General features: G+C 43.1%; 1 protein-coding gene across 1 annotated transcript; it reads left to right on the top strand.

Moving 5' to 3' along the window:
- Positions 1-1,158: 1,158 nt before the first annotated feature.
- Positions 1,159-18,670, top strand: LOC139374954 (terminal nucleotidyltransferase 4B-like). The gene is made up of 12 exons (XM_071116232.1): positions 1,159-1,794; positions 5,269-5,392; positions 5,585-5,631; positions 5,748-5,877; positions 6,003-6,110; positions 12,599-12,727; positions 12,984-13,197; positions 13,551-13,677; positions 15,281-15,384; positions 15,487-15,638; positions 16,580-16,720; positions 16,853-18,670. The coding sequence occupies exons 1-12, from the start codon at positions 1,466-1,468 to the stop codon at positions 17,039-17,041; spliced, it is 1,794 nt and encodes a 597-aa protein (XP_070972333.1). The 5' UTR covers positions 1,159-1,465; the 3' UTR covers positions 17,042-18,670.
- Positions 18,671-21,851: the final 3,181 nt, after the last annotated feature.

Genomic DNA, 21,851 nt, shown 5'->3' with positions numbered 1-21,851 from the left:
CCAGTGAAGAACAAACACCATTGTAAATACAACCTATATTTATGTTTATTTATTTTCCCTTTCGTACTTTAACTATTTGCACATCCTTACAACACTGTTGTAAGGATGACATTTATATGTCTTTATTTTGGAACTTTTGTAAGTGGAATGTTTACTGTACATGTTTAATTGTTTATTTCACTTTTGTTCATCTATTTCACTTGCTTTGGCAATGTAAACATACGTTGCCCATGCCAATAAAGCCCTTAAATTGAAGTTGAATGGCCCAATTTGGCGGAAAGTCTGCCACCCTCAAGCAGGTAGTTTTTTTTCGTTGATCCGCAATTATTTTTTTGTATGGAGGGCATAAATGGGAGTTTCGAATTTGGTCAATAAAAATGTATGTCTTATTGGCTACGTGAGGATTATTTAATCGAATTTACTTTCGTAATGCTTAAAGTTGTTAGTGGACTGATATAGGTAGGACACGTGACATCCCGGCAACTTTGAGTAAAAAACTATCGGAGTTGTCTCGAGATGGCTATGGATATTCATGGCATGATGCTAGTAGCATATCGTCTGTCTCCATTGAATACAGGCCGTTTAAAAAAAGGACAACAATAATGACATATCCAACAATCCTACAAATAGGCGGGAGCTAGACATCTCGCCGTTCCTCTTTGTGGAAATCTACTCCCATTGTTAGGGCGAAGAGACATGCATCTTGTCAGTATATCCATCATATTTGTTTTGAGCAATACTGTCATTTCCGCCATTGATGGAGTGTCTGGAGAAAACTAGTTTGTCACGTTTTGTTCTTAAGAAATACTCCACGTCTGTATTTCCACAATTTAATTTGGTGTCGTGTTAATACACACTGTTGTTTACATCTACATTATTGGATTTGTATATACTGTACGCATAACTTGTCAATTCTCCTCTTTCTTTTTTTTCTTTTGAATTTTACCCCCTTTTCTCCCCAATTTCGTGGTATCCAATTGTTTTTAGTAGCTACTATCTTGTCTCGTCGCTTTAACTCCCGTACGGGCTCGGGAGAGACGAAGGTTGAAAGTCATGCGTCCTCCGATACACAACCCAACCAAGCCGCACTGCTTCTTAACACAGCGCACATCCAAACCGGAAGCCAGCCGCATCAATGAATTCTCCTCTTTCGTTAGCAGCTCGTTGTAGCTACCTCTATCGTGACAGTGCCAGTCACGCAAACCTAGCGTGCGTGCCGTGCACGGGTGCGTGGATCCAATATTCTCCTGGTTCCCAACCCAGCAGCGCGTGGTTGAAGATTTGGATAACGACTTGTGGTCTGCGCAATTTGAGTTTGAATAATCATAAGAACCACGGCTCTGCTACCTCGAACACGCCCACCACCAAGACTAGTTCTGGTACAACTGTATCGGTGAACGGGGTCACGGGGAACGTGATTCAGGACAGAGTACCCGACGGTGGCACGAGCAACAGTGAGGCGAGAATGCAAGGGACGATTAATCCGAAAGGCGATAATAAAATAGAACAGCTATCCGATTTATTGGAGGAAAATATCAACCAGCATCCTGCGGGGAACGGCAGTAGTGGTGCCGGGATTGTGGGTGGCACTGCATTCGGTAGCTGGAGAGGAAGAGAGAGAGAATACGAATTTGGGAACAGACGGAGGAGAGACAACCGAGCGAGCACTTTCGGTTTTAACCGCAGTTTATTGAGTATTAGCTGCAACTCTACGGTGGACGAAACTGGATGCCGTAGAGTTGGTTACACGGACACGCCTTGGAAAACCAGAAACTACACTGCAGGGATTTTGGGGTAAGGAAGGATGCCCGGGGCAGCATAACTGCTCTAACTTGTCATGTTTGAACTGTCTGGCTGACGATTTATTACAGAGCACAGGGAGGGACTTCTGTGTGTTGGCAATGATTTGTACCTGATAAATTGATCAACATGAGATGATTTCTCATACAGAAGGATCCTTCCTACATTGTCTTTTTTTCCTATCCTGAGTGACCTCTCAAACCACAGATTATCCATTATATTGACCAGATACCCCAGTGGCCGCTCTAACGATGAAAATAAATGTCCTCAAAAATGTAAGGCAGTCCCGAGGAGGAAATATCAGATGAGACCATTGTAGCCAATGTGGCTATATCGTAAAAATGTATGTGAACACAAATGTGCTTTTTGGTCTTAATTTAAGGTTAGTCTTGTGGCTAGGTTTAAAATCACATTTTAATAATAGAAATGGTATACATATGCAGGGTGTATTACTTTTTGGCTGTGGTAACTAGTGACGACCCTTCCTCTCTGCTCAAACTAAATCAGTCAATCAATAACATTTATTCACGAAGCCCTTTGTACATCAGCAGACGTCACAACGTGCTCGTACAGAATACCAGCCCAAAACCCCAAAGAGCAAGCAATGCAGATGTACTAGCACAGTGGCTAGGAAAAACTCCCAAGAAAGGCAGAAACCTAGAGAGGAACCAGGCTCTGAGGGGTGGCCAGTCCTCTACTGGCTGTGCCGGTGGAGATTGTAAATGGCCATTAAGGCTGGATCGTTCATCATAGATGACCAGCAGGGTCAAATAATAATAAGTGGTTATAGAGGGTGCAACAGGTCAGCACCTCAGGAGTAAATGTCAGTTGGCTTTTCATAGCAGAGCATTCAGAGGTCGAGACAGCAGGTCTGGGATAAGGAAGCAGGTCCAGTGAACAATTCAGGGTTCCATAGCCACAGGCAGAACGGCAGAAACTGGATTAGCAGCACGACTATGTGGACTGGGACAGCAAGGAGTCGCAAAGCCAGGTGGTCCTTAGGCATGGTCCTAGTGCTCAGGTCCTGAGAGAGAGAGGCTATTGCAGCATAAAGTGCCTTTGGAAAGTATTTAGACCCCTTGACTCTTCCCACATTTTTGTTACGTTACAGCCTTATTCTAAAATGTATTAAATAAAAAAATCCTCATCAATCTACACACTACACCATGATGACAACGTGAAAACAGGTTGTTAGATTTTTTTGTGTGCAAATTACAAGACCCTTTTCTATGAGACTCGAAATTGAGCTCAGGTGCATCCTGTTTTGATTGATCATCCTTCCCGATTTTTCTACAACTTGGAGTCCACCTGTGGTAAATTCAATTGCTTGGGCATGATTTGGAAAGGCACACACCTGTTTATATAAGGTCCCACAGTTGACCATGCATGTCAGAGAAAAAAAAAACAAGTCATGAGGTCGAAGGCATTGTCCATAGAGCTCCAAGACAGGATTGTGTCGAGGCACAGATCTGGGGAAAGGCACCAAAACAATGATGCAGCATTGAAGATCTCCAAGAACACAGTGGCCTCCATCATTCTGAAATGCAAGAAGTTTGGAACCATCAAAGACTGGCCAAACTGAGCAATCAGGGGAGAAGGGCCTTGGTCAGGGAGGTGACCAAGAACCTGATGGTCACTCTGACATAGCTAGAGTTCCTCTGTGGAGATGGGAGAACATTCCAGAAGGACAACCATCTCTGCAGCACTCCCCCAATCAGACCTTTATGGTAGTGGCCAGACAGATGCCACTCCTCTGTAAAAGGCACATGACAGCCCACTTGGAGTTTGGCAAAAGGCATCTAAAGACTCTCAGACCTTGATGGGAGAAACTCCCAAAATACAGGTGCGCCAAGCATGTAGCATCATACCCAAGAAGACTCAAGGCTGTAATTGTTGCCAAAGGTGCTTCAACAAATTACTGATAAAGGGTCTGAATACTTATGTAAATGTGAGATGTCTAGTTTTAATTTTAAAAAAAGAATGACAACAAACCCCAAAAGTTTTTGGTTTGTCATTATTGGTTATTGTGTGTAGATTGGGGGGGGGGGGGGGCATTTGAATCAAATTTAGAATAAGGCTGTAACCTAACAATGGAAAAAGTCAAGGGGTCTGAATACAGGATATAACCTCACCCAAGTCTGGACAGGAAGATAATGTAATTGACTCAACCCACTCAAGTCGAGTATAGCGAAAAAAGCCTGGCTAGATGTTCTACACCTCTCCTAGGGACGGCATGGGAGAGCACTAGCAAGCCAGTGTCTTAGCCCCCGTAAAAGGGTCAGAGTTAGAGAATCCCAGTGAACCGAGGGGAGCCGGCCAGGTAAAGACTGCAAACTAAATTCTTCCACTGCTCTGTCTTTTGAGAAGAATCTAAAGTCTGTGGGTTTGGCGTAGTGTTTGGCTGGAGCAAAGAGTGTGGGTAGCCAGGCAATGTATTTTCTAGCTCATCATTGATAAAAGATGACTTTCCCTGAACTTCATATTTCTATTCAGCAGCAGTTGGTTAGAATATGAGCAGTCTTATCAAAAGGCTAGTGCATAGACACATTTGGACTGATGTGAGTTGAAAGAGTAGGGCTCCACGGTGTTATCCTCTCATTAGTTTTCTTCTTCAGAACCTGACCAGGTAGATCTGAACTGGCGCCACACAAGGCAAGACCAGCTCTGATACATTCCAATGCCTCATCTGGTCAACACACCCCTTCTTACTTGACATACTGAGAAGATGATGGTACCTGTGTTAGTCAGTGTAAGACGTGTATTCCTACATTTTCAATGTAAGATTTTATAATAGTTTGGGCTCCATAAATTACAGATATTTCATTGCTATACTATATAGTTTCAGAAATGGGGCCTATACCCAAAACTATCACAATTTCCGAGGGCCTATACTATGAGTTTTCAGTTAAACCCACCACTGGACTGAGACCTGTACATGCAGAAACATTCATTTGAACCGTATCTCCTCCTCTACTGTATTTAAAGCCTGGTGTGATGCAGCAGATAGCCTTGTCCCATGCGCAATTGAGGGTTATTCTAAAGCACTTTATTACCCTCTGAATGCCGTATTGAAAAGCAGCTGGCTGGGCTGGCACATGTCATGTCCTCCTGGGAATACACACTGCTGCTCTTTAGTATAGTGTCATACTTACCCACTAGTGTATTTATAGTAACTCCCTGCTCAGTAATCACAGGCTACATTGTACACTGGCAGACTGAAGGCCACTGCTGGTCTACGCACTGTAGTGCTATGTGATTAGTTTGCTATAACAGAACATATGAAATGTAATAGGTATTTAGCCTACTTGTTTGTCAATAAGCTCGAGACTTGATAAAAAGACATTTAATGAATCCATGTTTCAAGTGTCAAATCTACCAGGGAACCCCTGACTGCATTACTATTGAAGTATTTCAAACGCGTTCTAGAACACAACATTCTAACCACGCTGTGTGTCTCTTACTCTGCAGGCTCCATGAGGAGATCCAGGACTTCTATGCCTACATGTCTCCGCGGCCGGAGGAGGAGAAGATGAGGAGGGAGGTGGTGGAGAGGATAGAGAGGGTCATTAAGGACCTTTGGCCCACTGCTGACGTAAGTCAATCACCTTCACTGTAGTCGGAGATGTAAAGCCATTGACTTCCTTGTCTAGTTATTTATTGAATTTGAAATGGTGCAGTAATTCTTATTAGCATGCATACTGATATGATAATTTTATAGCTTATCGTTGTTGTCATGGAGTTTTATATGCAATCTCATTACTCATGGTGTGAACTTGCTTTGCAGGTTCAAGTATTTGGAAGTTTCAGCACGGGTCTCTATCTACCCACTAGGTAACCTGTCGTTGAATTTCAAGTCCTTTCCTTACTGAAAAAGTATTCATAACCTTTATTATCACCAACTTACGCCAAGGAGGAATATAATGTGATTCTTTGTGTTGATGTTGCAGTGACATTGACCTGGTGGTGTTTGTGAAGTTCAGGGAAGGAGACACCCTCCCTCTGTGGAGGTTAGAAGAGGCGCTGAGGAAACACAAAGTGGTGGAGGAGAATTCTGTCAAAGTGCTGGACAAGGCCACGGTAATGGGTAGTGTGTGTCTGTCTGTGGAGGGAAGCCTTGTTAAGTGTGTGTTGTGAACATAATTCTTGACAGGGAATTATCGGTGTCTGTATGCCAGTCAAATCTGATCTTGTCTGGTCTTTAGGTGCCAATCATCAAACTGACAGACTCTCTCACGGAGGTCAAAGTTGACATCAGTTTCAACATGAAGAATGCTGTCAAAGCTGCTGCCCTCATCAAAGATTATAAAAAGGTACAATGCTCCCTGTGTGTGTGTGTGTGTGTGTGTCAAATCAAAATGTATTTATTTGTCACATGCTTTGTAAAGAAAAGGTTTAGACTATTAGTGAAATACTTACTTACTGGCCTTTCCCAACAATGCAGAGAAAATTGAGAAATAATAGAAAAGTAATCACATATAATAATAATAACTTGGTTATATACGGTGGCTTGTGAAAGTATTCATCCCCCTTGGCATTTTTCCTATTTTGTTGCCTTATAACCTGGAATTAAAATTGATTTTTGGGGGGTTTGTATCATTTGATTTGCACAACATGCCTACCACTTTGAAGATGCAATTTTTATTTATTTATTGTGAAACAAATAAGACAACAACAAAAAACAAATTGAGCGTGCATAACTATTCACCCCCCCAAAGTCGATACTTTGTAGAGCCACCTTTTGCAGCAATTACAACTGTAACACAGAACCCAAACCGGCTGCGCGCGTGCGCCATTGTGCATACATTTATATTGTCCCCCTACACCAAAAGCGATCACGACACGCAGGTTAAAATATCAAAACAAACTCTGAACCAATTACATTAATTTGGGAACAGGTCGAAAAGCATTAAACATTTATAGCAATTTAGCTAATTAGCTTGCACTTGCTAGCTAATTTGTCCTATTTAGCTAGCTTGCTGTTGCTAGCTAATTTGTCCTGGGATATAAACATTGAGTTGTTATTTTACCTGAAATGCACAAGGTCCTCTACTCCGACAATTAATCCACACAAAACGGTCAACCGAATCGTTTCTAGTCATCTCTCCTCTTTCCAGGCGTTTTCTTCTTTGAACTTATATGCTGATTGGCATATAACTTTCATAGTATTACTACCGTGACCGGCAACACAGTTCGTCTTTCAATCACCTACGTGGGTATAACCAATGAGGAGATGGCATGTGGGTACCAGCTTCTATAAACCAATGAGGAGATGGGAGAGGCAGGACTTGCAGAGCCATCTGCGTCATACATAGAAAGGAGTTCTATTTTAGCCCTTGGCAACGCAGACGCCCGTGAGCAGTGTGGGTGCAACAATTGATTAACATAGATTTCTAAATTTATTTTGCAACGCTCGCGCATGCTACGTGAGCGGTGTGGTCAGCCTATTAGTCTCTTGGGGTATGTTTCTATAAGCTTGGCACATCTAGCCACTGGGATTTTTGCCCATTCTTCAAGGCAAAACTGCTCCAGCTCCTTCAAGTTGGATGGGTTCCGCTGGTGTACAGCAATCTTTGTCATACCACAGATTCTCAATTGGATTGAGATCTGGGGTTTGACTAGGCAATTCCAAGACATTTAGTGTTTCCCCTTAAACCACTAGAGTGTTGTTTTTCGCAGTATGCTTAGGGTCATTGTCCTGCTGGAAGGTGAACCTCCATCCCAGTCTCAAATCTCTGGAAGACTGAAACAGGTTTCCCTCAAGAATATCCCTGTATTTAGCGCCATCCATCATTCCTTCAATCCTGACCGGATTCCCAGTCCCTGCTGATGGAAAAACATCCCCACTGCATGATGCCGCTACTACCATGCTTGGTGTTCTCGGGCTGATGAGAGGTGTGTTGGGTTTGTGCCAGACCAGGCGTTTTCCTTGATGGCCAAGAAGCTACATTTTAGTCTCATCTGACCAGAGTACCTTCTTTCATACAGTGCCTTGCGAAAGTATTCGGCCCCCTTGAACTTTGCGACCTTTTGCCACATTTCAGGCTTCAAACATAAAGATATAAAACTGTATTTTTTTGTGAAGAATCAACAACAAGTGGGACACAATCATGAAGTGGAACGACATTTATTGGATATTTCAAACTTTTTTAACAAATCAAAAACTGAAAAATTGGGCGTGCAAAATTATTCAGCCCCCTTAAGTTAATACTTTGTAGCGCCACCTTTTGCTGCGATTACAGCTGTAAGTCGCTTGGGGTATGTCTCTATCAGTTTTGCACATCGAGAGACTGAAATTTTTTCCCATTCCTCCTTGCAAAACAGCTCGAGCTCAGTGAGGTTGGATGGAGAGCATTTGTGAACAGCAGTTTTCAGTTCTTTCCACAGATTCTCGATTGGATTCAGGTCTGGACTTTGACTTGCCCATTCTAACACCTGGATATGTTTATTTTTGAACCATTCCATTGTAGATTTTGCTTTATGTTTTGGATCATTGTCTTGTTGGAAGACAAATCTCCGTCCCAGTCTCAGGTCTTTTGCAGACTCCATCAGGTTTTCTTCCAGAATGGTCCTGTATTTGGCTCCATCCATCTTCCCATCAATTTTAACCATCTTCCCTGTCCCTGCTGAAGAAAAGCAGGCCCAAACCATGATGCTGCCACCACCATGTTTGACAGTGGGGATGGTGTGTTCAAGGTGATGAGCTGTGTTGCTTTTACGCCATTGCATTGTTGCCAAAAAGTTTAATTTTGGTTTCATCTGACCAGAGCACCTTCTTCCACATGTTTGGTGTGTCTCCCAGGTGACTTGTGGCAAACTTTAAACAACACTTTTTATGGATATCTTTAAGAAATGGCTTTCTTCTTGCCACTCTTCCATAAAGGCCAGATTTGTGCAATATACGACTGATTGTTGTCCTATGGACAGAGTCTCCCACCTCAGCTGTAGATCTCTGCAGTTCATCCAGAGTGATCATGGGCCTCTTGGCTGCATCTCTGATCAGTCTTCTCCTTGTATGAGCTGAAAGTTTAGAGGGACGGCCAGGTCTTGGTAGATTTGCAGTGGTCTGATACTCCTTCCATTTCAATATTATCGCTTGCACAGTGCTCCTTGGGATGTTTAAAGCTTGGGAAATCTTTTTGTATCCAAATCCGGCTTTAAACTTCTTCACAACAGTATCTCGGACCTGCCTGGTGTGTTCCTTGTTCTTCATGATGCTCTCTGCGCTTTTAACGGACCTCTGAGACTATCACAGTGCAGGTGCATTTATACGGAGACTTGATTACACACAGGTGGATTGTATTTATCATCATTAGTCATTTAGGTCAACATTGGATCATTCAGATATCCTCACTGAACTTCTGGAGAGAGTTTGCTGCACTGAAAGTAAAGGGGCTGAATAATTTTGCACGCCCAATTTTTCAGTTTTTGATTTGTTAAAAAAGTTTGAAATATCCAATAAATGTCGTTCCATTTCATGATTGTGTCCCACTTGTTGTTGATTCTTCACAAAAAAATACAGTTTTATATCTTTATGTTTGAAGCCTGAAATGTGGCAAAAGGTCGCAAAGTTCAAGGGGGCCAAATACTTTCGCAAGGCACTGTATATATATACACACACACACACACACACACACACAGTGGGGCAAAAAAAGTATTTAGTCAGCCACCAATTGTGCAAGTTCTCCCACTTAAAAAGATGAGAGGCCTGTAATTTTTTTTCATCATAGGTACACTTCAACTATGACAGGCAAAATGAGAAAATAAAATCCAGAAAATCACATTGTAGGATTTTTTATGAATTTATTTGCAAATTATGGTGGAAAATAAGTACTCCCAACCACAGACCACGTGTATGGCGTTGTGTGGGCGAGCGGTTTGCTGATGTCAAAGTTGTGAGTGTCACATGGTGAGGTTATGGTATGGGCAGGCATAAGATACGGTCCACGAACACAATTTAATTTTGTCGATGGCAATTTGAATGCACAGAAAAACCTTGACGAGATCCGGGGGCCCATTAATTTTTTTAAAGGTATCTGGGACCAACGGATGCATATCTGTATTCCCAGTCATGTGAAATCCATAGATTAGGGCCTTATTTATTTCAATCGACTGATTTCCTCATATGAACTGTAACTCAGTAAAATCTTTTGAACTTGTTGCATTTTATATATTTTTTCAATATATTTGGCAGTCTTCTGGCTTGGGGGTAGAATCTGTTCAGGGTCCTGTTGGTTCCTGATTTGGTGCATCGTTACCGCTTGCCGTGCGATAGGAAAAGGAACAGTCTATGACTTTGGTAGCTGGAGTCCTTGACAGTGACGTACTGGGCCGTACCAGGGTTTCCGTTAGAAAAAGGTGGTGCCGGACATTTTACAGACAAAATTTAGATTTACCGGCTCCATATGCATTAGGTGGGTAACCTGATTAGAGCGTCCACCCACGGTGCTCAGGATGACAGAAATCACATTTAGATTATGGTAATTCATATTAATAGAACATGCAAGTTGAGGATGCAACGATGTCCGGTCCTTCTTACCGAATTCTGATGTGCTCTTTGAACATGTTAGAATAACTGTCCACGTTTACTTTTCCTCAGCCAACAAGACGAGTAACGAACAGCAAAATCGCTAGCCTATGTAAATCTACTATAGTAGAAGAGTTTAGGCTACATATTCAATTGGTCAGCTTGTCAAGAAAGAAATAGCCTATTCCAAACATACTCTGAGACAGTTGTGGGACGATAGATCCTAAATTCATACAACCAGTAGGCCATGGCTACATAATTTGTTTTTGTTAAAAAGCAATGAGTGATGCAAGAGGTCAGAACATTTAGCTTAAAATGTTGATAAACATTTGTTTCTTCACATTTATGAGTACAGTAATGCGCACAAGGCAGTAGGCTACATGTGAATGTTCATTCCATAATGCACTTAGGGGGAAAATACTGTTTGTCAAAAGGGCACTGCACGGGCCTCCCGAGTGGCGCAGCGGTCTAAGGCACTGCGCTGCAGTGCTAGAGGCATCAATACAGACCCGGATTTCGCTCCAGGGCTGTGTCGGCCGGCCGCGACTGGGAGACCCATGAGGCGGCACACAATTGGCCCAACTTCGTCTGGGTTAGGGGAGGGTTTGACCTACTGGGAAAATTTGAATTCCAGTCGTTCATCCAACTCGGAATTCCAACTCGGGAACTCGGTCCCCTTTCCAGAGTTCCGACTTTACAAGCTGAATATCACTGACGTCATTATTTGACCTCCTATTTCTTTGAGTTCCCAGTTGTCTTGAAAGCACCACAAGATGTTGCTGCAGTGGCTCATGCGCAGTCTGACAGATTCTCCACTCAAAGGCTCTCTATCTGTATATCTGCGCCAATTTAATTCTACAAAAGTATGCAAATTAACCTGTAGACCAATAAGCATGACCAGTTAAATGTATTTCCATCAATTAATAGGCTAAAAAGCATTAGTTCGCAATAGCACTTTTTCTTCTTCCAATTTGCCGGTGCCAGTTGTATCCTTCAGCTTTTAAATGTTTTATCGGACAAAAGCCGCTTAACGGAAACCCTGGGCCGTATGCACTACCCTCTGTAACACCTTGCGGTCGGATGCCAAGCAGTTGCCATACCAAGCGGTATTGCAGCTAGTCACAATGCTATCAATGGTGCAGCTGTAGAACCCTTTGAGGATCTGATGGCTCATGCAAAAATCTTTTCAGCCTCCTGAGGGGGATGAGGCATTGTCGTGCCCTGTTCAGGACTGGTGTTGGTGTGTGTGGACCATGATAGATCCTTAGTGATGTAGACACCGAGGAACTTGAAGCTCTCGACCCGCTCCTCTAAAGCCCCGTCAATGTGAATGGGGGCGTGCTCGGCCCTCCGTTTCCTGTAGTCCACGATCTGCTCCTTTTGTCTTGCTGATGTTGACAGGTTCTGACCACCTCCCTAAAGACTGTCTCATCGTTGTCGGTGATCAGTCCTACTACTGTCGTGTCATTGGCAATATTAATGATGGTGTTGGAGTCGTGCGAGTACATAAGGGGACTTTGCATGCACCCTTGAGGGGCCCCGGTGTTGAGAGTCAGCATGGCGGATGTGTTGTTGCCTACTCTCACCACCTGGGGGAGGCATGTCAGGAAGTCCAGGATCCAGTTGCAGAGGGAGGTTTTCAGTCCCAGGGTCCTTAGCTTAGTGATGACCTTGGAGGGCACTATGGTGTTGAATGTTGAGCTGTAGTCAATGAACAGCATTTTCACATAGATGTTAGTTTTGTCCAGGTGGGAATTGGAGTGGGTCCAGGGTGTCTGATGGTGTTGATGTGAGCCATGACCAGCCTTCCAAGGCATTTCATGGCTACAGATGTGAGTGTTACGTGCCGATTAGTCATTTAAACAGGTTAGCTTGGCATTCTTGGGCACAGGGACTATGCCGGTCTGCTTGAAACATGTAGGTATTACAGACAGGCACAGGGAGAGGATTAACATGTCAGTGAAGACACTTACCAGCTGGTCAGTATGTGTCCGTCCTGGTAATCCATCTGGCTCAGCGGCTGTGAATATTAACCTGTTTTAAAGGTCTTACATCTCCTACGTAGAGCGTGATCAGAAAGTCGTCCAGAACAGGTGTTGCTCTCATGCATGGTTCAGCGTTACATGCCTCGAAATTAGCATGGAAGGCATTTAGCTTATCTGGTAGTATGTGTGTGCTTCTTTCTAATGATTGAGCGTCATCTGAATTTAGGCACAATCCTCATAGTGTGAACTACTGTTCTCTAAAGTTTTCTCTCCATCTGTTTCTCCTCAGAAATATCCTGTGCTTCCGTACCTGGTGCTAGTCCTGAAGCAGTTCTTATTACAAAGAGATATGAATGAAGTGTTTACAGGAGGCATCAGTTCCTACTGCCTCTTCCTAGTCGCTGTCAGCTTCTTACAGGTGGGTCGGTGCCCGTCATCCTTGTATTATTGTCATTATACTCTCAATCTAGTATTCTAATTAAATGATTATATGATGCATTTGTCCGGCCTTTCCTCAACCGTTGAGAGTGAAGAGATATACATTTTGTACCATTGAATAAACTTTATTGATCCCCGAGGGCAAATTGTATTTGTCACCAGCAGCATAGTGTTCTTACTAGTACGTGTTCTTACGATGGAAGCAAGTAATAGACAATAGAGTGTGTGCGTTTCAGCTTCATAGCAGGGAGAACGCCTGCAGTCCCAACGCCAACACTGGTGTCCTACTCATAGAGTTCTTTGAGCTGTACGGCCGCCATTTTAACTACCTGAAGACGGGGATCCGGATCAAGGATGGGGGCTGCTACCTCTCCAAAGACGAGGTCCAGAAGAGCATGCTGGATGGATACAGACCTTCCCTGCTCTACATTGAAGACCCACTGCAGCCAGGTGAGCCTGGGTTCACACCTTTGTAGTTTGTCTAAGACTCCTTACTGCATATGCTGGTTACAGTATGGTAGCTAGCTACCTATATGATGCATCTCTGACCTACAACTCTCCCTAGTCGGTACGCGATGAGACAAGACTGTAACTACCAATTAGATACCATGAAATTGGGGAGAAAATGGGGTTAATAAAATTAATTCAATGTAGTGGCTTGTGCTTCTGACTTCTGCCATAAATAAAACATCAGATGCAGTTGTTTTATTGAGATGACGTTTGAGAACTCCTGCAATAAGCACCTGCCAAGTCTAAGCTTGTACCTGACCTTGAGAGTTTGGTGTCTGTCCTGTGTTGTCCAGGTAATGATGTGGGCCGTAGCTCATACGGGGCCATGCAGGTGAAGCAGGTGTTTGACTATGCCTTCATGGTGCTGAGCCACGCTGTGTCGCCCATCGCTAAGTACCACCTCAACAACCACGGCGAGAGGTATTGGGCAGGACCGGGACACATGGGGAGGGTTACAGTCACATAATTCTGAGTGATGGGTTCGCTGGAGCTGACTGCCAGGAATGGAACTTTGAACAATACAGTGCATTTGGGAAAGTATTCAGACACCTTGACTTTTTCCACATTTTGTTACGCCTCATTCTAAAATTGATTTTTTAAAATGTTTTCCCCTCAACAATCTACACGTGTGTATGTGTGTGTGATATATATATAAACAAAAACGTATTTACATAAGTATTCAGACCCTTTGCTCTGAGACTCGAAATTGAGCTCAGGTGCATCCTGTTTCTATTGATCATCCTTGAGATGTTTCTACAACTTGATTGGAGTCCACCTGTGGTAAATTCAATTGATTGGACATGATTTGGAAAGGCACACACCTGTTTATATAAGGTCCCACAGTTGACAGTGCATGTCAGAGCAAAAATCAAGCCATGACATCGAAGGAATTGTCCATAGAGCTCCGAGACAGGATTGTGTTGAGGCAGAGATCTAGGGAAGGGTACCAAAACATTTCTGCAGCATTGAAGGTCCCCAATAACACAGTGGCCTCCATCATTCTTAAATGGAGAAAGTTTGGAACCACCAAGACTCTTCCTAGAGCTGGCTGGAGGTGACCAATAACCCGATAGTCACTCTGAAAGAGCTCCAGAGTTCCTCCGTGGAGATGGGAGAACCTTCCAGAGGGACAACCATCTCTGCAGCACTCCACCAATCAGGCCTTTATGGTAGAGTGGCCAGACGGAAGCCCCTCCACAGTAAAAGGCACATGACAGCCTGCAGTAAAAGGCACCTAAAGACTCTCAGACCATGAGAAACAAGATTCTCTGGTCTGACGAAACCAAGACTGAACTCTTTGGCCTGAATGCCCAGTGTCATGTCTGGAGGAAACCTGGCACCATCCCTACAGTGAAGCATGGTGGTGACAGCATTATGCTGTGGGGATGTTTTTCAGCGGCAGAGACTGGGAGACTAGTCAGGATCGAGGGAAAGATTAAGGAAGTTTCACCTTCCAACAGGACAATGGCCCTAAGCACACAGCCAAGACAACGTGGGAATGGCTTCGGGACAAGTCTCTGAATGGCTGGGCCACTCAAGGACAGAGGCCTGACTTGAACCCGATCAAACATCTCTGGAGAGACCTGAAAATAGCTGTGCAGCGACGCTCCCCATCCAATCTGACAGAGCTTCAGAGGATCTGCAGAGAAGAATGGGAGAAACTACCCAAATACAGGTGTGCAAAGCTTGTAACATCATACTCAAGGTTGTAATCCATGCCAAATGTGTTGCAACAAAGTACTGAAAACTTAGGTGAATGTCATATTTCAGTATTTTATTTATAATAAATTTGCGAAAGAAATTCTAAACCTGATTTGCTTTGATATTGTGTGTAGATTGATGGGGGGGGGGGGGGGATTTATCCATTTTAGAATAAGTCTGTAAGGTAACAAAATGTGGAAAAAGTTGAAGGGTCTGAATACTTTCCCGAATGCACTGTATATTTTCAACAATATTAAGTGGAAAAAAATATTGTGTCCACTGTTCCAACTTGTAGTAATATAAATGATTGTGTGTCTTGCAGTATACTGGGCAGAATCATCCGGGTGACCCAGGAAGTTGCTGAATACAGAGACTGGATCACCATGAAGTGGGCTGCCCTATCACTGAACTCCCTGACCTTAAAAGGTAAGGATAGGAGACATTTTAGAGCCCAATTATAGCGCTATATCAAAACAGTATAAAATTGTCGAACCCCACATTTTTTACCATTCCCCCTTGACGTCACAGGTAATGTCACGTTGCTGGTGGAGCTTCAGGAGATGGAGGAATGCATCAACAATCTCTCTGAGGAAGGGGCAGAGTCCCCCAGCTCCTCCTCTCCTCCCCCCTCTTCATCATTCTCCTCGCCACATTCTTCATCAGCTAGCTCCAGTGACGCTGTGAGTGCCCTGTGAAACAGAGTTCTCTCCACACACTTTGCTCTTCTCCACACACTTTGCTCCTCAGAAAGTATTCAGACCCCTTGACTTTTTCCACATTTTGTTACGTTACTGCCTTATTCTAAAATTGATCAAATAAAACATTTTCCTCATCAATCTACACACAATAATGACAAAGCGAAAACAGGTTTTTAGAAATGTTGCAAATGTATTTAAAAAAAATGGAAATATCTTATTTACATAAATTTAAAAAACAATGTAATACATTTTAGAACAAGGCTGCAACATAACAACATGTGGTAAAAGTCTAGGGGTCTGAATACTTTACGAATGCACTGTATGTATCAAGTGATACTCTGGCGCGTAGATCTGAGACGCTTGATAACTACAGCCCAAGTGTTGGCCTTTCATTCGCACCTGTGATTTAAAGCTCTAAAATATGTAATCTATCAGAAAGGTCCCTTAGGGGCCTTCTGAGTGGCACAGTGGTCTAAGGCTGTGCCACTAGAGATTCTGGGTTAGAGTCCAGGCTCTGTCGCAGCTGGCTGCGTCCGGTTGACCCGTCCGGGTTAGGGGAGGGTTTGGTCGGCAGGGATGTCCTTGTCCCATCGCGCACTAGCGACTCCTGGCGCCAGGTGCACAGTGTTTCCTCTGACACATTGGTGCGGCTGGCTCCCGGATTAAGTGGGCATTGTCAAAAGCAGTGCGGCTTGGTTGGGTTGTGTTTCGGAGGACGCACGGCTCTCGACCTTCGCCTCTCCCGAGTCCGTACGCGGCAAGACTTTAACTACCAATTGGATACCACGAAATTGGGGAGAAAACGGGGTTAATAAAAAGAAAGGTCCCTTAGGTAATCTACCCTTTCATGCGTTAAAACATTGAGATGCCTGTTGTTAAATCATATTTTGCCCTCGCTCGATTGGTTGCTATGATCCCTCCAGGATTCGGACGGAGTCTGCTGTAAACCGGTGACCTCGACGCGGGGTAGGCGAGGCTCATCTGTACCCAGTGCTGGATTGACCAATCACAGGGATACAAGTTTCTCTTCCAGCAGCCGCGTAAGCCAGTCGAACAAGAGCAAGGTAGGTGACTATAACAGACACGTTTTAGTGTTAAATTACCACACATCAAATTATGATGTCACACTAAATGTTGTTCCAAGGAAAAATGGGACAGTAAAGTTAATCTTACCCTATATGTTTTCCTGGCAACAGGTGGACAGAGCGAGTTTGATGTCTTGTCAGAACAGCAATGCCAACATACAGCCAAGCACAGGAACAGGACAGTCATCAGGCAGCAACAGCAGGAACCACCGAGACAGAAAGCAGAGCTGTCCTGGCAGGAGGAGGAAACTCCAGCCAAAGCGCCAATGTAAACCTGTAGTGCAGGACCTCTGTAGATAGGGGGCGCTATGTCACGGAACTCAACTCCACTCTCTGCTGCTGAAACGGGAGGATCGAGGCAATCTTACCAGGGCTTTTGGTAGTGATATTTTTTAAGCCAAGTTGGAAGGAGATTTCTCCTATTTCTGTCAGTTGAAAGGGCAGATTGACGTCATCCTCGTCTTGAGGGTATAGTCTTTCTGTAATATGAATATGGAGGAAGGTTGTCAAGCCTGAACTTTAGCATTGGCAGTACACCCTGGTTTATTGGACTAGCAGTTAGTTGGGTCTCTATTACTTACTGGCAATTCAACTTTGCAGCAGAAATTAAAAGGAAAAATGTATGGTTAAACTGTGGATATTATTACTATATTGGGTCAAATGTTTGCACTGACAAAACGAGTCATTGAACATTTAAGCTTTTCAGCAACTCCTTCGTTTGTGATTTTCAAAAGGCAAAATGGTGGGGAAAGGAAGAAAAAATTACAATGATTAGGGATTGTATTATTTATTTTTAACAAGCTGAATGAATATGGTTTTGTTTGCCATCTCTTGTGGACTGGGCCAAGTGTGGGTTCTATGTGGCAACTCCAACCATCAGCAGAATACATCCTTGAGTTGCTACAGCCCAAATGGACCCATTTCCTTGCATAATGGGGATGATTTTTGTAATGATCTGTTCAATGGCTATTTCACAATACTGTTTAATCGCGTAATGGCGAACAGTTTCATGTTCCTACTGGTAGAATAGACTATCTGTAGTTTGCAAACTTCCTAATATGAAAATATCAGTACTCAACTATTTTGCCTATTACAAAATGATTTGTATTTGTTTCTGTATTTATTTTTGTAGTATATTTATATGAATCTATAATGTGAAGGGGGTATGCATGGAACGCTTAGCAATAGCCCGTATGCCTGTTTAAGAGATGGTTGTGATGCACATTTTGTACTGAATATCTCAGACAGGCTGTGTCCTAATAGTCATACAATTTCCTTAACTTATCTGGGCTGGAAGGTGTCCAACACTTTGCTTTCTCTTCCTGTCTAGGCCTTAGCCCTTTAGCGTTCACAGATCTAAATGGATCGGACTAGATGTAAGCAATATGGTGATGGGACCTCCTAGCTTTTAAAGAGGCTGAGTGCAGCTTTTGCCAAGTTGCTTTCATTCATCCAATCCTTTCAGATCCATAAAAAGAATATGGGCCTAATTTTGACATGACAAATATATTGTCATAATGTTAATTGACAATATAATACACATTTAGCTCGTAACTGTATTTATTTAAAAGTTACTGAATGTTTAGACGGCACTTTTTCTGTTGTGGAAATGCCACCATATAAGGGTAGGGCCGGGCCACTGCTTGTCCTGGAGTTAGCAAGTCTCTGACATCCCTCTCCACGATTAATACGTTCCCAAAATTTCTCCTCACAAAACATTTTGTATGCAGTTCAGTTGTATCCAGACATTTGTTCCAACCTTCAAGATACTTTTGAAGATAGTGTATGTGGACACTCCTTCAAATTAGTGGCTTCGGCTATTTCAGCTACATTTGTTGCTGACAGGTGTATAAAATTGAGCACACAGCCATACAATCGCCATTGTCGTGTCTTTACTATCATTAAACTGAATACTTTGTTTTTATCAAAGATTCTCTGTAATTAGTTACTCGGTTAAACTGAATAATCATGTAACTGTAATTAACTAGGAAGTCGGGGCACCAAGGAAAGTATTCAGATTACAAAGTTATAATTTCTCAATATAACCTTTCAGATATTTTCATATCTGCTCAATAGTCTTCTGATTAATGATTTATTTACTTTACCTCACGTTAGTCTCATTCCAAATGTTGTAAATTGTTGGTTATCTGCACAAACCCAGTCTTCACTATGAGTCATCCATACATCAATTGTCTTAAATCATTTATTTATTACTAAGTAATTCACAGAAATGCATAAACAAACAGTAAATATGGTTACATGAAATGATAGGAGAATGTGCCCTAGTGGGCTGAACCGGCATGGCGGCTTGTTAGACAAAGGGGAAGTGGGGGTTTACCAAGAAGTCACTACAGAGTTAATTATAACAATTAAAATGCTAATCCTTTACACATGAACACTCACTCATTCGGGAACAATTGCAATCAACATATATATTCACGCTCAGTGTGTCGTCTTGATCGCTGGTGAAAAGTCTTTCTTTTGAAGAATTGTCCATCTCTCTCCCTCTCACTCTCTGTCTTGGTTAGAGGGGATAGTTTAAAGTGACATTCATTATAGAATGGATGTTTCGGCGGTTGTCGTTCTTCGCGTTCAATGATGCCGAATTCCTAGCTGCAGACTAGTAAGCAATATCAAAGACTTGTTCTTATTCTGTCGGTATCAATAGTCTTAAGAGTTTAACCACGTGGTATGGTTAAAAGATTCTACAACCTTTAGCCATCTCGTAATTGAGGTAAGCTTGGTCTGGTGATAATTTCTCAAAGTTGGGTTTTATTCGGAATGGCAGAAAAGGGCTGTCCCAGGATGTCTGACCCTAACTGGGCTCAGGGGCGATCCTCTTATTTAATTAAAATCAAAAGGGAATGATATTTTTCTTCATTAAACAGTCCACAATCATATTACACAATTATACAAACAGTATCATACTCACTCATTTATCTCATTCAACAATTAGACGTAAACCTAATATCTGAGGCTATTATATAAACAGTGTTATGGTAATGTGGCCACACCGTCTTTTGAGCTTCCCAAGTTGTGCCAAACAGTCCAGTTCGTAGCTGGATTCTTCACCGATCTTTTACACTTTCTCTGGAACATGAAATTTGTTTGTACCTCAAGTTCTGTGAGGTGGAAGAATTTCCTTTGTCTCCATGAAAAACGACTCTATAACTGTGTGTCCATGAGGTCTTCTCAGGAATTTACGACCTCTGACCACAGCAGTCTGGTTGTAGAAGCAGAGAGCGGGGGATGGTGCTCGCTGTACTCAGAGGGCAACGTCATGACACCATAGACAAACATTGGTAGTTGAATGGCCTTACTTGAGTTCAGTGACTTTCATCATAGAACCGGAATAGGAGGCCACCTTTACAAGAAGTCAGTTCATCACATTTCTGCCCTGCTAGAGCTGACCCGGTCAACTGTAAGTGCTTTTATTGTGAAGTGGAAATGTCTAGGAGCAACAACGGCTCAGCCGCGAAGTGGTAGGTCACACAAGCTCACAGAACAGGACAGCCAAGTGCTGTAGCACGTATAAATCGTCTGTCCTTGGTTGCAACACTCACTACCGAGTTCCAAACTGCTTCTGGAAGCAACGTCAGCGTAAGAACTGTTCGTCGGAAGCTTCATGAAATGGGGTTCCATGGCCGAGGAGCCGCACACAAGCCTAAGATCACAATGCCAAGCGTCGGCTGGAGTGTTGTAAAGCTTGCCGCCAATGGACTCTGGAGCAGTGGAAACATGTTCTCTGGAGTGATGAATCATGCTTCACCCACTGGCAGTGGGATGGACATATCAGGGTTTGGCGGATGCCAGGAGAACGCTCCCAGCCCCATTGCATAGTGACAACTGTAAAGTTTGGTGGAAAAGGACTAATGTTCTGGGGTTGTTTTTCATGGTTTGGGCTAGTCTTCTTAGTTCCAGTGAAGAGAAATCTTAATGCTACAGCATACAATGACATTCTAGACGATTATGTGCTTCCAACTTGTGTGGTAACGGTTTTGGGAAGGCCCTTTGTTTCAGCTTGACAATGCCCTCGTGCACAAAGTGAGGTCCATACAGAAATGGTTTGTTGAGATTGGTGTGGAAGAACTTGACTGGCCTGCACAGAGCCCTGACCTCAAACCCATCAAACATCCTTGGGATGAATTGGAACGCCGTCTGCGAGCCAGGCCTAATCGCCCAACATCAATGTCCGACCTCACTAATGCTCATGGCTGAATGGAAGCAAGTCCCTGCAGCAATGTTCCAACATCTAGTGGAATCCTTCCCAGAAGAGAGACATCTATTTATTATAGCAGTAGAGGGGGACCAACACCATATTAATGCCCATGATTTTGGAAAGAGATGTTTGACGAGCAGGTGTCCACATACAGTGCCTTGCGATAGTATTCGGCCCCTTTGAACTTTGCGACCTTTTGCCACATTTCAGGCTTCAAACATAAAGATATAAAACTGTATTTTTTTGTGAAGAATCAACAACAAGTGGGACACAATCATGAAGTGGAACGACATTTATTGGATATTTCAAACTTTTTTAACAAATCAAAAACGTAAAAATTGGGCGTGCAAAATTATTCAGCCCCTTTACTTTCAGTGCAGCAAACTCTCTCCAGAAGTTCAGTGAGGATCTCTGAATGATCCAATGTTGACCTAAATGACTAATGATGATAAATACAATCCACCTGTGTGTAATCAAGTCTCCGTATAAATGCACCTGCACTGTGATAGTCTCAGAGGTCCGTTAAAAGCGCAGAGAGCATCATGAAGAACAAGGAACACACCAGGCAGGTCCGAGATACTGTTGTGAAGAAGTTTAAAGCCGGATTTGGATACAAAAAGATTTCCCAAGCTTTAAACATCCCAAGGAGCACTGTGCAAGCGATAATATTGAAATGGAAGGAGTATCAGACCACTGCAAATCTACCAAGACCTGGCCGTCCCTCTAAACTTTCAGCTCATACAAGGAGAAGACTGATCAGAGATGCAGCCAAGAGGCCCATGATCACTCTGGATGAACTGCAGAGATCTACAGCTGAGGTGGGAGACTCTGTCCATAGGACAACAATCAGTCGTATATTGCACGAATCTGGCCTTTATGGAAGAGTGGCAA

Source organism: Oncorhynchus clarkii, chromosome 2 (assembly GCF_045791955.1).
Source record: "Oncorhynchus clarkii lewisi isolate Uvic-CL-2024 chromosome 2, UVic_Ocla_1.0, whole genome shotgun sequence".
NCBI classification, from domain to species: Eukaryota; Metazoa; Chordata; class Actinopteri; order Salmoniformes; family Salmonidae; genus Oncorhynchus; species Oncorhynchus clarkii.
Note: the sequence above shows the minus strand (reverse complement) of the source record. Positions and strands in the feature narration are given on the sequence as shown.